Consider the following 13,403-nt stretch of genomic DNA (forward strand, 5'->3'; position numbering starts at 1 on the left):
CACTTCAATTACCCTGGTAATCTTTGGGAAAGACTCCAACAAATTAAATATTCTCCTTATTTCTACTCTTACTGTTCTCAAAATCATAGACTGCCCAGTTGCCAGAGTAATCAATCTAAAACACAAACCTAAATAGAACAGGCCTCAGTTTAAAATCAGAGATCATCACTGAATACAGTTATCACGAACAATAAAATCTTCAGTCATCTGGACCCAGTTTCATCACCATCATCTCCTCCTCCTCCCCATTGTTTGGTGCCTAAAATAAGACTCTGTTTCTCATATTAGGATGTGCAAGTATCTCTGCAGGCTTCTCATGGTTACCATCATGGTATATCCTACTAAACTTCCAACATCAATTTTTGAAAAAGATTTTTTGAGAAAGACATTTATATTAAAATGAATATTTTACAGAAGAGAACACAAAATTCGTATAATTACTTATGTTAAAATGCAAGATTGTAAAGAAAGATGGCATTTACAAATAGCAGCTTTGACCTCTTCTCTTGGCTGAGAATGGTATGAAGATGATGCACTTGTCATTATTAGTGAAAAGTCTAACACTAACCAAAAGGTTATCACTGCCTGTGTTAATGAACTAAGATGTAACTAACACCTGCTGAGAAAGTAATTATGCCAGGCAACTGTTCTAAACTCTTGTAAGTTGATTAACTCACTTTATAATGGTTTGCACCACCTGGCATGACCTCATCTTTACTGCTACTCTCACCCTCGCTCTCTACTCCATCCACAGTGGCATCCTTGCTGTTCCTGACACACATCACAGTCCCACTTCAGGACTCTTCTCTTGCTTTTCTATTTACTTTTCCCCCTAGAGAGCTGGGCTCTCTCTTTCAACCTTGAAGCACTTTCTCAGATAGTACTTTCTCTACCTTGACCTCCCAATTCCCTTCTTCTCAACCACCATTATTCTCCAAGAATAATTCTGCTAATTTTTTCCCCATCTCACTTCTCTTATAAACCGTTTATTTCCTATCAGACTGTAATTTCCATAAGGTAGGTTTTATTCACTAAATCTCTAGTGCTTAGACAAGCACCTGGTACACTGTAAGCTCTCAATGATTTACTGAATTATTTACTGAACTTGTTAAACAGATACTACTGTTAGCTGGATTTTATCTAAGAAAGTGAAGCAGAGAGAATCTGCCTTATGGTCACATAGTAAAAGGTGGAACCAGAGTTTGTAAACATACAGCCCGGCTTCACTTGTCAACATAACTGCATCGTGCCTCTAACTTACATGAATTCCATACATACTATTTAGTATGTTTTCCCAATTAGACAGTTGCTTCCCAGCAGGGGATACTTCATCCTCTTTGTTCTCGAGACCTCTAGCCCATGTTATACAATCACTAACTGTTCAAAGAATGAATGAATGTATATATACATTAATTATCCAATTATTTTTTACCTGTCTCTATTGGCTAGATTAATGTAAGCTTTCAGATTTAATTAAAAACTTCTAATATAGAAAGAAATCCTTTTTTAAAATGCAGTAATGTAAAAAAATACTTTTTTGAATTGATAAAACATGATTAATGACGAATGATTTAATTAAAATGACATGCGCCTTGCTCTTCCAATTGTCTCCAAACGGGTTTTTAAAGCTTAATTCAACATTAGCATACTTCAAGCAAAAAAGCTCCAGAAATCAGCAACTCATTTCATTATACACACATGCACGATATTATATCTTACAAAAAACGCAAAACGACAGTGCCATTTTCATAGAAGACACCGAGACTTAGAAAGCAATTGATCATGCCAGATAAAAATAGACACCTTCACTTACAAAAACTGACGCTACTGAGAACACTCTCCGCAGCAATACCTGGCCCAGAAGTCACCAGGAGCTAGCTTTCTGAAATAACTTTGACTACTACCTTAACGGCATGACTACTTTGCCAAAGAATCCCCAAAACCATAGGCTTACTCTGAGAAACGAACATTTCTGGGTAGAATGGGTGGACGCAGGAAAAATATTTAAAGAGGTCCCTCCCAGGCCCCCTCAAAATCTAGAGGCCAAGATTCTCCTCAGAGCTCCTCACCGTGTCTAGACTTAGGGAGAAGCGACCATTTCTCAGGCAGAGGTTCATGCACAAAGAAAAACCGGCCACCTATTACGAAAGCCGAAGAAGCAAAGGAAAACTAAGAGCTCTGACAGACGCCGACCCCTTTGCGCCTAACCGCCCCTTTACAAGTGGAGCCGCAATCGCATATCTCGCGAGATTTATCGTCTCCACGGGATCTCGGAGTTGAAAGCTCGCGGCTTCTCATCTAAGGACGGTGGGTTGGGGGAGTGGGAAAGGAGTTCTGGAAGGACAACTCCCAACCCCCAAAGAGAACCCACAGACCCGCTCGACCCTTCCCGCGTCTCCTTTCTCTTCATTGACAACGGTTCCCCCGGGTACCTAGGGACTTCCGGAACTCTACCGGAACCGGAAGCATCGGGACTTCGGGGGTGGGGCTGAAAAGTCAAAAAAAGCGCCGCGAAAGTTGGAGGCCGGAGCCGGCCGGGTGGTAGTGGCCGCAGGTAGGGTTGTGGCGAGTGTCAATGGACTCCACCGCCTGCTTGAAGTCTTTGCTCCTGACCATCAGTCAGTATAAAGCCGTTAAATCGGAGGCGAATGCCACCCAGCTTTTGCGGCACTTGGAGGTGAGGGACTCACGGATGGGAGACTCAGTAGGCTTCTCTGTAGAAACCCTTAGTTCACGGTGTGGCCGGGGTGTAGTGGCAGCAGATCTGCCCTTCGCTACCTTAGTTGTCTTTTTGTATCAGTAAGGAAAGCGAGTGGCAGCTTTGACTTCCCACTCATTTTACCCCGCCCGAGTCCATCGGCGTTCGGCTGGCTGCAGCTAGAGGGAAGAGAGACATACTCAAAGTCTTAGGAAGAGGGAGGATGGGACGAAACGTTGGGGGATTTAGGCTCTTTGGGGGATTGGTAGAGGAGAAAGTTCAGAGCTGTATCTTTCTTCTCCTCAGCCGCTTTGGTTTTTCCATCGCAACAGAACTCTTACAGAATACACAGCAATTCTCAAGGGTGAAGGTGATGGTTAAAACTTGTTTTATTCCTTGTCCCTTCGGCAGTTTACAATCTGAACCAGTTGCTTACTACTTCTCTTGTAACTCATGTTGAACTCGAATTTGAAAAATGTATACATTTCAAAACTTTTCTTGGGATAAAAAGCAATTTCCGAGTAATCATAATTTTTTTAACAAAATATATTGTTCACAGTTTTTCAAACCTAAATTGATAAAAGGCTTTCACTTTTTCTATTAGTTGCCACCAATTTGTGGCTAGATCACTTATTGACAGCTTTTTGCATTCCTGTTTGTTTTTAGGCTTTTAATCTGTCATTTCTTGGACGTTCACGAAATTACAACTAACAATAATCTCAGTTAAAAAAGCCAAAGCTTATTTTAATTCTCTCAGTCACAGCTTCTGTTAACATAGAACTGAACATAATTTTAAAATAAATTCTATTAGCTATATTAACTCTATGAGATAAAGGCTAAATTACAAAGATTAGTAAATTACTACTGGAGAGAAAAGACTATTGTGAATAGCACAGCAACATCAATCTGGATGATACTGTTGTGATACTGGAATGCATTAAATGTGCCTTTGTTTCCTCCAGCTTCACTGATGTTCCTTCTTAGGAGTTCAGGTGCCCATCTCCTAAGTACATTTTCTTTTTTCACTCATTACCTCAACAAATCCCTGCAAAATTAATAGTGTTAGCTGTTAAATGCTAAGGCTTTGAGCCTCAATTAGAATAGAACAGTGTGCTAGTGGGCTGTAGAAACCACAGAGTAAGCAGTGTTAAGAAGTAGGAATACATCATTTTAAATAGTAATCAGAAACATATGCTTTGAATATGAGAGCCATGTTATAGTGAATTGAGAGACTAAAAGAAATTTGAGGCTTAGAAACTGCTTGATACTGCATTCCTGAACTTTTAAGAGGTTTACTGAAAACTCTTCTGCCATTTAAAGAGATAACCTGATTATGAGAAATAATGTGCACTAATCTTAAATGAAGAGCTTGAGTTTTTATCATACGCGTATAGGCGAGTAGGTACCACCTGTTTCATGATACAGAACATTTCCAGTCCCCTATAAGGTTTTTTGGTGGTCCCTTCTCGGAGGTTCAGATAAGTGGACTCCTACAATATGTACTTTTGTGTCTGGCGTCTTCTACTCTACAAATCTGTGATATCTAGTCATGTTGCGCCTGTGCCAGTGCTTCATTCTTTTTTATTGCTGTATAGAATTCCACTGCATAAGTGGACCACAATTTACTTACATTCTGGTGATGGGCAATTGGGTTATTTCCAGTTCTGGGTGGAATTCAGAGTAAGTATGTTATAAACACTTTCATATTTTTTTGAGATATGTGCACTCATTGAGATACCTAGGGGTAGAATTGTTAGGTCTTTTAGTGGGTCTTTGTTCAGTTTTCGTTGACACTGCCAAGCCATTTTCCACAGGTTACACCATTTTTACCCACCCACCAGCAATATGTGAAATTTGCTATCACTCATCCACATAGATCCTGGGTGTTTTCACATGTTTAAATTTTAACCATTTTGGTGGATGATATTAATGGTGAATATCTTTGTGCATACTTCGTGAAAGCAACATCTGAGGATACAAAGAAATGGCTATCATGTGAAAGGAGATGATTAATTCTATTTTGCTGCACTTCTGCTATATTTTTTTCTTTGTAGCCCCATGCAGGATCTGAAGTTTGAATTTCTTTATGATTGGCAGAGCTGGGCTGATCTCACTCTCGGTGGTTTTTTATAGCACTGATGTTACATAATGATTATGAGCATGGATTCAGGAACAGTGAATTTTAGTTATGCTGCTGTCTTGGTGTATGCTTCAGTTTACTCATCTGCAAAACAGCACCTAACAGAGTTCTTATGAAGATGAAAAGAATTAACATACATACATAGAACAATGCTTAGGCCAAAATAGGTGCTAAAATATTAGTTATTACTAAAATCTATTTGCATTAAAACATCCAAGTAAGGAAGAAAATTTGTAAAGTGTTTTTTTACTTTTTACCTTGTAATAAATATTATTTGTGGAGTACTTATGTTGTTGAAATACAGGTCCTGAGGGAAATTGTTTGTTTTTGTTTTGTTTTTTATTTATTTTTGGGAGTCAGAGAGAGACAGCGCTAGCAGAGAAGGGTCAGAAACAGAGGGAGACACAGAATCCGGAGACAGGCTACAGGCTCTGAGCTAGCTGTCAGCACAGAGCCCTACATGGGACTTGAACCCACGAACAATGAGATCATGACCTGAGCCGAAGTCCGACGCTTAACTGACTGAACCACCCAGGCACCCCAGGAAATTGTTTTTAAAGCAGAAAATGTCTTAATCTTCTAAAGGGCTAGCTTTATAAGTAGGCAAAAGGGCAATCAGAAGATTCCTTACCCCCAAATATCTATCAAAAGACCTGTTTTTTGTCTTTTTAGATTTACATTAATGTTTTTCTGTTTTTTTTTTGTTTTTTGGGTTTTTTTACTTTATTTTTTTAAGTATTGAGATTTTATTTATTTTTTTATTTTAACCATTATCTATTTATTTATAATTTGGGGATTTTTTATCAATTTTTAAAATTTACATCCAAGTTAGTTAGCATATAGTGCAACAATGTTTTCAAGAGTAGATTCCTTAACACCGCTTACTCATTTAGCCCATCCCCCCTCCCACAATCCCTCCAGTAACCCTCTGGAGGGTTTATATTCATCTTCCCTTATATTCATCTGTTTTGTATCTTTAAGTCCTCATATTTGTCTTTCTCTGACTAATTTCGCTTAGCATGATACTCTCTAGTTCTATCCACATAGTTGCAAATGGTAAGATTTCATTCTTTTTGATTGCTGAGTAATACTCCATTGTATATATATATATACCACATCTTCTTTATCCATTCATCCATCGATGGACATTTGAGCTCTTTCCACACTTTGGCTATTGTTGCTAGTGCTGCTATAAAATGGAGTGCATGTGTCCCTTTGAAACAGCACACCTGTATCCCTTGGATAAACACCTAGTAGGGCAATTGCTGGATCATTCTATATTTAAATTTTTTGAGGACTTTCCATACTGCTTTCCAGAGAGGCCATACCAGTTTGCATTCCCATCAGCTGTGCAAAAAAGATCCTCTTTCTCCGCATACTTGCCAGTATCTGTTGTTGCCTGAGTTATTGGTTTTAGCCATTCTGACGGGTGTGAGGTGGTATCTCATTGTGGTTTTGATTTGTATTTCCCTGATGATCAGTGATGTTGACCATTGTTTCGTGTCTGTTAGTCATCTGGATGTCCTCTTTGGAGCAGTGTCTTTTCATGTCTAGCCCATTTCTCCACTGAATTTTTTGTTTTTTGGGTGTTAAGTTTGATAAGTTCTTTATAGATTTTTAGATACCAACCCTTTATCTGATATGTCGTTTGCAAATACCTTCTCCTAGTATCAATTGATTTTTAGTTTTGCTGATTGTTTTCTTCACTCTGTAGAAGCTTTTTATCTTGATGAGGTCCCAATAGTTCATTTTTGCTTTTGTTTCCCTTGCCTCTGGATATGTGTTGAGTAAGAAGTTGCTGTGGCCATTATCAGAGAGGTTTTTGCCTGCTTTCTCCTGGAGGATTTTGTTGGCTTCCTGTCTTACGTTTAGGTCTTTCATCCATTTTGAGTTTATTTTTTTGTATGGTGTAAGAAAATGATCCAGGTTCATTTTTGTACATGTCACTGTCCGGTTTTTCCAGCACCACTTGCTGAAGAGTCTGTCTTTATTCCATTGAATGTTCTTTCCTGCTTTGTCAAAGATGAGTTGACCATACNTCTCCTAGTATCAATTGATTTTTAGTTTTGCTGATTGTTTTCTTCACTCTGTAGAAGCTTTTTATCTTGATGAGGTCCCAATAGTTCATTTTTGCTTTTGTTTCCCTTGCCTCTGGATATGTGTTGAGTAAGAAGTTGCTGTGGCCATTATCAGAGAGGTTTTTGCCTGCTTTCTCCTGGAGGATTTTGTTGGCTTCCTGTCTTACGTTTAGGTCTTTCATCCATTTTGAGTTTATTTTTTTGTATGGTGTAAGAAAATGATCCAGGTTCATTTTTGTACATGTCACTGTCCGGTTTTTCCAGCACCACTTGCTGAAGAGTCTGTCTTTATTCCATTGAATGTTCTTTCCTGCTTTGTCAAAGATGAGTTGACCATACGTTTGTGGGTCCATTTTTGGGTTGTCTATTCTGTTCCATTGATCTGTCTGTTCTTGTGCCAATATCAAACTGCTGTGATGATTACAGCTTTGTAAGACAGCTCGAAGTCTGGGATTGTGATGCCTCCTGCTTTGGTTTTCTTTTTCAAGATTGCTTTGGCTATTCAGGGTCTTTTCTGGTTCCATACAAATTTTAGGATTGTTTGTTCTAGCTCTGTGAAGAATCCTGGTGTTATTTTGATAGGGATTGCATTGAATATGCAGATTGCTCCAGGTAGTATTGACATTTTTACAATATTCTTCCTATCCAGGAGCATGGAATATTTTTCCATTTTTTTTGTGTGTGTCTTCTTCAGTTTCCTTCATCAGCTTTCTATAGTTTTCAGTGTATAGATTTTTCACCTCTTTGATTATGCTTATTCCTAGGTATTCTATGGTTTTTGGTGCAATTGTAAATGGGATCAATTGCTTGATTTCTCTTTCTGTTGCTTCATTGTTGGTGTAGAGGAATGCAACTGATTTCTGTGCATTGATTTTATATCCTGCCACTTTACTGAATTCGTGGATCAGTTTTATTTTCTTTAATGTTAAAATACATGCTCTTCGGGGACACCTGGGTGGCTTAGTCAGTTAAGCATCCAACCTCATTTCAGGTCATGATCTCACGAGTTCATGCGGGGGTTTGAGTCCTGCATTGGGCTCTGCACTGACTGGGGAACCTGCTTGGGATTCTCTCTCCCCCTCTCTCTCTCTGTCCCTCTCCCACTTATGTGCCGTCTCTCCCTCAAAACAAATAAACAGCAAAAAAAAAAAAAAAAAAAAAAAAAAAAAAAAAAAAAAAAAACTCTTGGGAATAAATATTCTGAATCTTTCTTACCAGCAAAGCTTTAGAAGAAAAACTGACATCTGGGTGAGGAAATAAAAGAGATACAGAAAGGAAAGATTAGAGGAATGCTAAAACAGCCTGCTTAGACCTTTAAAAAAACAGATTTTATCTAATTCTAAGGTAACTTTTTCCATCTTTCTAGAGAAGGTATTTATCTTTATAGAAAAGATAAGCTTTCAATAACATTCAAAAAGCATTTTGAAAACACATGGCTGACAACTCCTTCAATCTCAGCTTCACCTTTTCATGGGGGAAAGGAGAGGGTGGTTTATAGAGTTTTAAGAGGGGAGTAAAAAAGTTGAATAACCAAAAATAAGATTTGTCTGTGCCTGACCTGACTACTTAAAATAATTTTTTTAAAAAAAGGTTTTTTTTTTGAGAGAGAGGGAGCAAGTGAGTGAGCAAGTGGGGAAGGGGCAGAGAGAGAGAGAGGGGGACACAGGATCTGAAGCAGGCTCCCGGCGCTGAGCTATTAGCACAGAGCCTGATGCGGGGCTTAAACTCATGAACCATGAGATCATGACCTGAGCCAAAGTCAGATGCTTAACTGAGCCACCAGGATGCCACTAAAATAATTTATTTAACTTCCTTTTTTATTATCTCTAATTTCTGGGCTCACCAACTGTCTTTGAAGGAAACAAAAGGAGTGATCACATAGTTAATCCCATAGGTAAGCCTATGGATTTAGGTAGTTTTCACTTTGCATTGCCTCCCTCAAAAATAGGTGGAGTGTATACACTGGAACTTATTTACTCAATAAATATATCGGTAGTACAGTGTTGATTTAAACCCTATGCCTTAATAGAGTGTTCTGCATAGTAAGGATAAATACTGCTAGGTTGTCAAAGTTTGCCAGCTTGTGAAATAAAATTATAATTTCCACCTGGTTGGTGGAACAGGGTTAGCTTCAGGCAGGAATGGATTAAAACTCAAATCCAAATGATTATATTAGCTAGTGAGAAAGGATAGGTACTTTTCTAGGCAGGGGAAACAGCACTTAGGACTTTTCTAAATTGGGAAAAAGCAGGTCAGTGGCACTTTGGAAGAGCTGAGTTCTTGTTTCAAATGGAGAAGAGGTGCAAATTGCCAAATCTTAACTAACACATTTTAATGACTATTTTGTAGGTAATTTCTGGGCAGAAGCTCACACGGTTGTTTACCCCAAATCAAATATTACCAAGTGAATGCTTGAGTTGCCTTGTGGAGCTACTTGAAGACCCAAGCATCAGTGCACCACTGGTGTTAAGTATCATCAGCTTGCTGTCTCAACTAGGTACTGTAGCTTCTTTTATTCAGTTTTTAGAAGAGGTTGAATTTAATATTTTTTAAACGGTAGATTTAGTTATAGTATCTTTTGGAGAATGATTCTCATTCAAAAGATTTCTTCATTGCAAGACCCTTCAGAACTTTTTTTGCATTATGGATCCCTTGTGAAGAGAATATTCCATTCTTAAAATGATTGGAACAAAGGATCTGAAGCATATCAAAGGTTCAGTGGTCTATAGAAAAGAATGTCCTTGGAAAATGCTGGCCTACTTTTGAATTAAACACACACACACATGCACATAATGCCTTGCCTAAATACAGCGCTCAGAAAATCATAGCTACTGATAAAAAAAAAATCATTCTTTTTTGAAAGACTTCACTGAACTCAGAGCTAAGGGGAAAATGCAGGTGTTGTTTTTTCTACTTTTTTCTGTCTTTAGTTTTTAAATTTTCATTTAATGGATACTTTTTTTCTTAATGTGTGCTTAAGAGTGGAGGGGAGATAATTCTGAATGTGATTATAAAATTAATCCATGTTTTTTATTTAAAAAAAAATCCCAGTGATCCAAAAATAGCATAGACCAACATGTCCAGTAGAACCTTCTGTGATGATAAAAATATTCTCTAGGTATATTGTTCATTATACTAGCCATTTAGCCACAAAGGGCTATTGAGCATTTGTAGTGTGAGTAGTACACTAAAGAACTAAATCTTTAATTTCAGTTAACCTAAATTTAAATAGCTGCTCTGACCCAGTGTCTTTCAAGTTAGCACAGGTACAGAGTAAAACACAATCAGTCTTTATTCGTCATCACCAACCCTCCTCATCATTTCCACTTTGGTGGATAACATTCTTAACCGTTTGATAGGTGTCTTTCTAGATTTTTTCTGTGCTATAACAAATAGTTTTGTTTTTTACAAAATGGCATTGCAGAACATCAATTTTTTTTTTCACTTACATATCTTAACCATCTTTCCACGTTGGTATCTAACAACTGCCTTGTACCATACTGTGGAGTACTATAATTTATTCAGTTGTGTGCCTAATGGTAGGTACTCATGTATGCTCTTTTTTTCAAGTTTTTGCTATCAGAATCGGTAGTGCAGTGAACATTTTATGGATTTTTGCTCAAATATTAGTATTCTGTTGAATTAATTTTCAGACTTTTCAGGTCATTTTCAATTTGATAGTCATTACTAAGTTACTTTCTAGGAAAGCTATGCTAATTCGATATACACCAACCTTTTGTGTGATAATGGCAGTCATTTTCAACATCTAAATATATTAGAAATTTTTAAAGTGATAGTAATTTTATTTTATTTTCTAGGTTTTATTTTTTAGTTAATACAGCAGTTTTAAATTACAGAAAAATTGAGATGATAATCTTTTAACTACAAAACTTCTGCAAATGTGTAAAGCAAGTTTTTTCCCTTAAATTAATTTAGTCCACATAGAAAAATCATTTGTTTATTGACAGAAAAGGAAAAGCTTATACTACCTTCCCTTTTCCAGCTCATACTATTTCTTTGATTAAACTTATAAACTGGAAAGTAATTATAAGTAAAATAGCGATATCATACTCAACAAGTAACTAATATGAAATGAACTTAATATTATTTCTCTGTTTTCGTGAAAACCGTGTATAAAAATATTTGATGCCATTTCATCTTAACTTACAGCTATAGATAATGAAACCAGAGACTGTCTTCAGAACACATACAACCTGAACAGCGTGCTGGCAGGAATGGTCTGTCGGGGCAGCACTTGCCATGGTGATTCAGTGTTTCTGCAGGTGTGCCCACCCATACAATACTTTTCACCTAATTCTTCTTTTTCCTTCCTTATTTGCTGATCAAAATTGACAGTAACTATTGTAAATTGCTAGCTTATAGTGTTTATGCTGGCATAATACTGCATGAACAGGCCCCACTCTCCCCATTAATATATTTAAGAGCTGGTTGATCATACATGTACTACTAATTTAAAAGTTTCTAGAGGAGAGAAGCTTATCCACATCTAGCATTATTTTGAAGAGAAACAAATCTACATTATAATTGCTTTGACAGACTTATAAACACAGATGTCAACATTTTGAGATGTAAACTACTCGTACTAAAATTGCAAATTGAGTTAGCATCTAGTCTCAGTCTGTTGAAACATTCAACAAAAAATTGAAGCTATAGATTTAGTTTTAAATAGCATAGACTCGAAGTTCTCATATAGATAATGTTTTATTGAACCTAAAGTGCCATCAGTTGCAAGAAAGGAAAACATTACCAATTACACTGAAATGCAGTTTTAAAAGTGGTAAAAATGTAAAAATATTTATCTTAGAATTGATGGAATATGTATATTTTTCAGACTGCATATGTGTTTAAGGTGGTTAAGTGAACCAGGTTGATGACAAGATGCTCAGGTTGAAATAGATTGTGTGGAAATGTATGGAATCAGGAGACGAACCCTAAAATTCTTAGGAGTCTCACTACTTTGTATTTAAAAATAAAAAAGAACCATTTAAGAAATTAAAAGTTCTTGCATTAAACTCTGCTTCCTAAAATGGTGTCATGCTCAGAATATGCTTAGGAGTCCATATGCAATGTTTTTATGTTTATTACTTTTTTTTATTCTCAGTGCATTCAACTTCTACAAAGGTTAACATATAACGTCAAAATTTTCCATTCTGGTGCCAATATAGATGAGTTAATTACATTCCTGATAGATCACATGTGAGTATATAACCAAACATGTAACCAAATAACATGTTGATTTATTTTCAAACTAAAATGTGTAATAGTTCAATTTTTCTTAGATAATTTTTACCAGCTTTTTAAGTTGAGTGAGACTCTGATTCTTGTTTACTTCTTTTAGATGGTTTCAGGGATCAGATAGTATAAAGGCAGCTTTAATCTTCATAACAAAAATTTATGAAATGAATTGATTTGTACAGAAAACTATCAACACTGAAAATTGTATGCTTATATGTAATCTTGATAGGAGAATATACTGATGACATAGCACATGGTCATTCTGTTATTTCCATATTTCTCTACTACAAATAAATAAGATCATTTAGTTTCAAAACACAAAATAAATGCCCATACTATTCAAAGCTTGGCTGTGTTCATGTTAATTGTTTTTGCATATAAAAAGGAGTTTAAATGTAAATTACTGTAAATTAGAGTAATTTAGAATGAACTTAATGCTTTTATCTTTTATTATTTTCCTTAAAACAACAGTCAGTCTCCTGAAGATGAGTTAACAATGCCTTGTCTAGGATTATTGGCAAATCTTTGTCGACACAATCTTTCTGTTCAAACATACATAAAGACTTTGGTAAGACATTTTGGGTAAAATGATTCTTTCTTGTTTGTGGTGGGTTCTATACTTAAATAAAATTGTATCCATTGTTTCATTAAAAAAATTAACAAGAATTCTCATGCCTCATCCAGCTGACTCATTAAAGTTAAGGAATGATCAGATTGACACATAATTAACTTGAGGTATCCCACCCTTTGCACATGTTGTATTTAAGATAAGTATTAATAAAACTGTTGAGTACTAAAAGTTTTCCTTCTCCTTAGCAACCCACTATTTCTTGTATTAAGTAATAAAAAAAATGCTAAATTATTTTGTGCTAATAGAAAGGACACACATCACTGGCAATCCCATTTACCTCAGTCTTCTATTTGCACAAAATCAGTGGCAACTCCGCTAGAAAGATCCATGAATAAATGACTGGCAGTAATCACCAGCTCGTGTGATAACTGAAGGCGCACAAATGAGGTTAACAGAACCACTGTTAGAAATATGTTAATCAAGAAGGTTCTTTGATTCTTTAAGGTAGTTGTGAACAGTTTCCCTGGTGTGCGGTATTCAGTATTACCTGTTTACTATTGTTAATTTAAATTACACAGTATCTCATTTGTTCATGTACTGGAGGTGCTTTGGACATGGAAGGTTATCTTGAGCCATGGAAGTGTTTGGGAAAGGTAAACA

At 36.5% G+C, this 13,403-nt stretch overlaps 2 protein-coding genes across 3 annotated transcripts in view; one reads left to right on the top strand and one right to left on the bottom strand.

Annotated features, from left to right (window-relative positions):
* The window catches only part of DZIP3 (DAZ interacting zinc finger protein 3), an 89,190-nt gene extending 87,026 nt beyond the window's left edge, over positions 1-2,164 (bottom strand). For both annotated transcript variants that reach the window (XM_077771797.1, XM_077771796.1), the window contains exon 1: positions 2,070-2,164. The gene's annotated coding sequence lies outside the window, so the exon portion shown is untranslated. The remainder of the gene's footprint in view (positions 1-2,069) is intronic.
* A 352-nt stretch (positions 2,165-2,516) lies between these two features.
* The window catches only part of CIP2A (cellular inhibitor of PP2A), a 34,879-nt gene continuing 23,992 nt past the window's right edge, over positions 2,517-13,403 (top strand). The window contains exons 1-5 of the mRNA XM_077771799.1: positions 2,517-2,677; positions 9,266-9,413; positions 11,087-11,199; positions 12,039-12,133; positions 12,644-12,740. Coding sequence (XP_077627925.1) covers positions 2,576-2,677; positions 9,266-9,413; positions 11,087-11,199; positions 12,039-12,133; positions 12,644-12,740 — 555 coding nt within the window. The 5' untranslated portion in view covers positions 2,517-2,575. The remainder of the gene's footprint in view (positions 2,678-9,265; positions 9,414-11,086; positions 11,200-12,038; positions 12,134-12,643; positions 12,741-13,403) is intronic.

Source organism: Crocuta crocuta, unplaced genomic scaffold, assembly GCF_008692635.1.
Source record: "Crocuta crocuta isolate KB4526 unplaced genomic scaffold, BGI_CrCroc_1.0 scaffold56, whole genome shotgun sequence".
Taxonomy (NCBI): domain Eukaryota; kingdom Metazoa; phylum Chordata; class Mammalia; order Carnivora; family Hyaenidae; genus Crocuta; species Crocuta crocuta.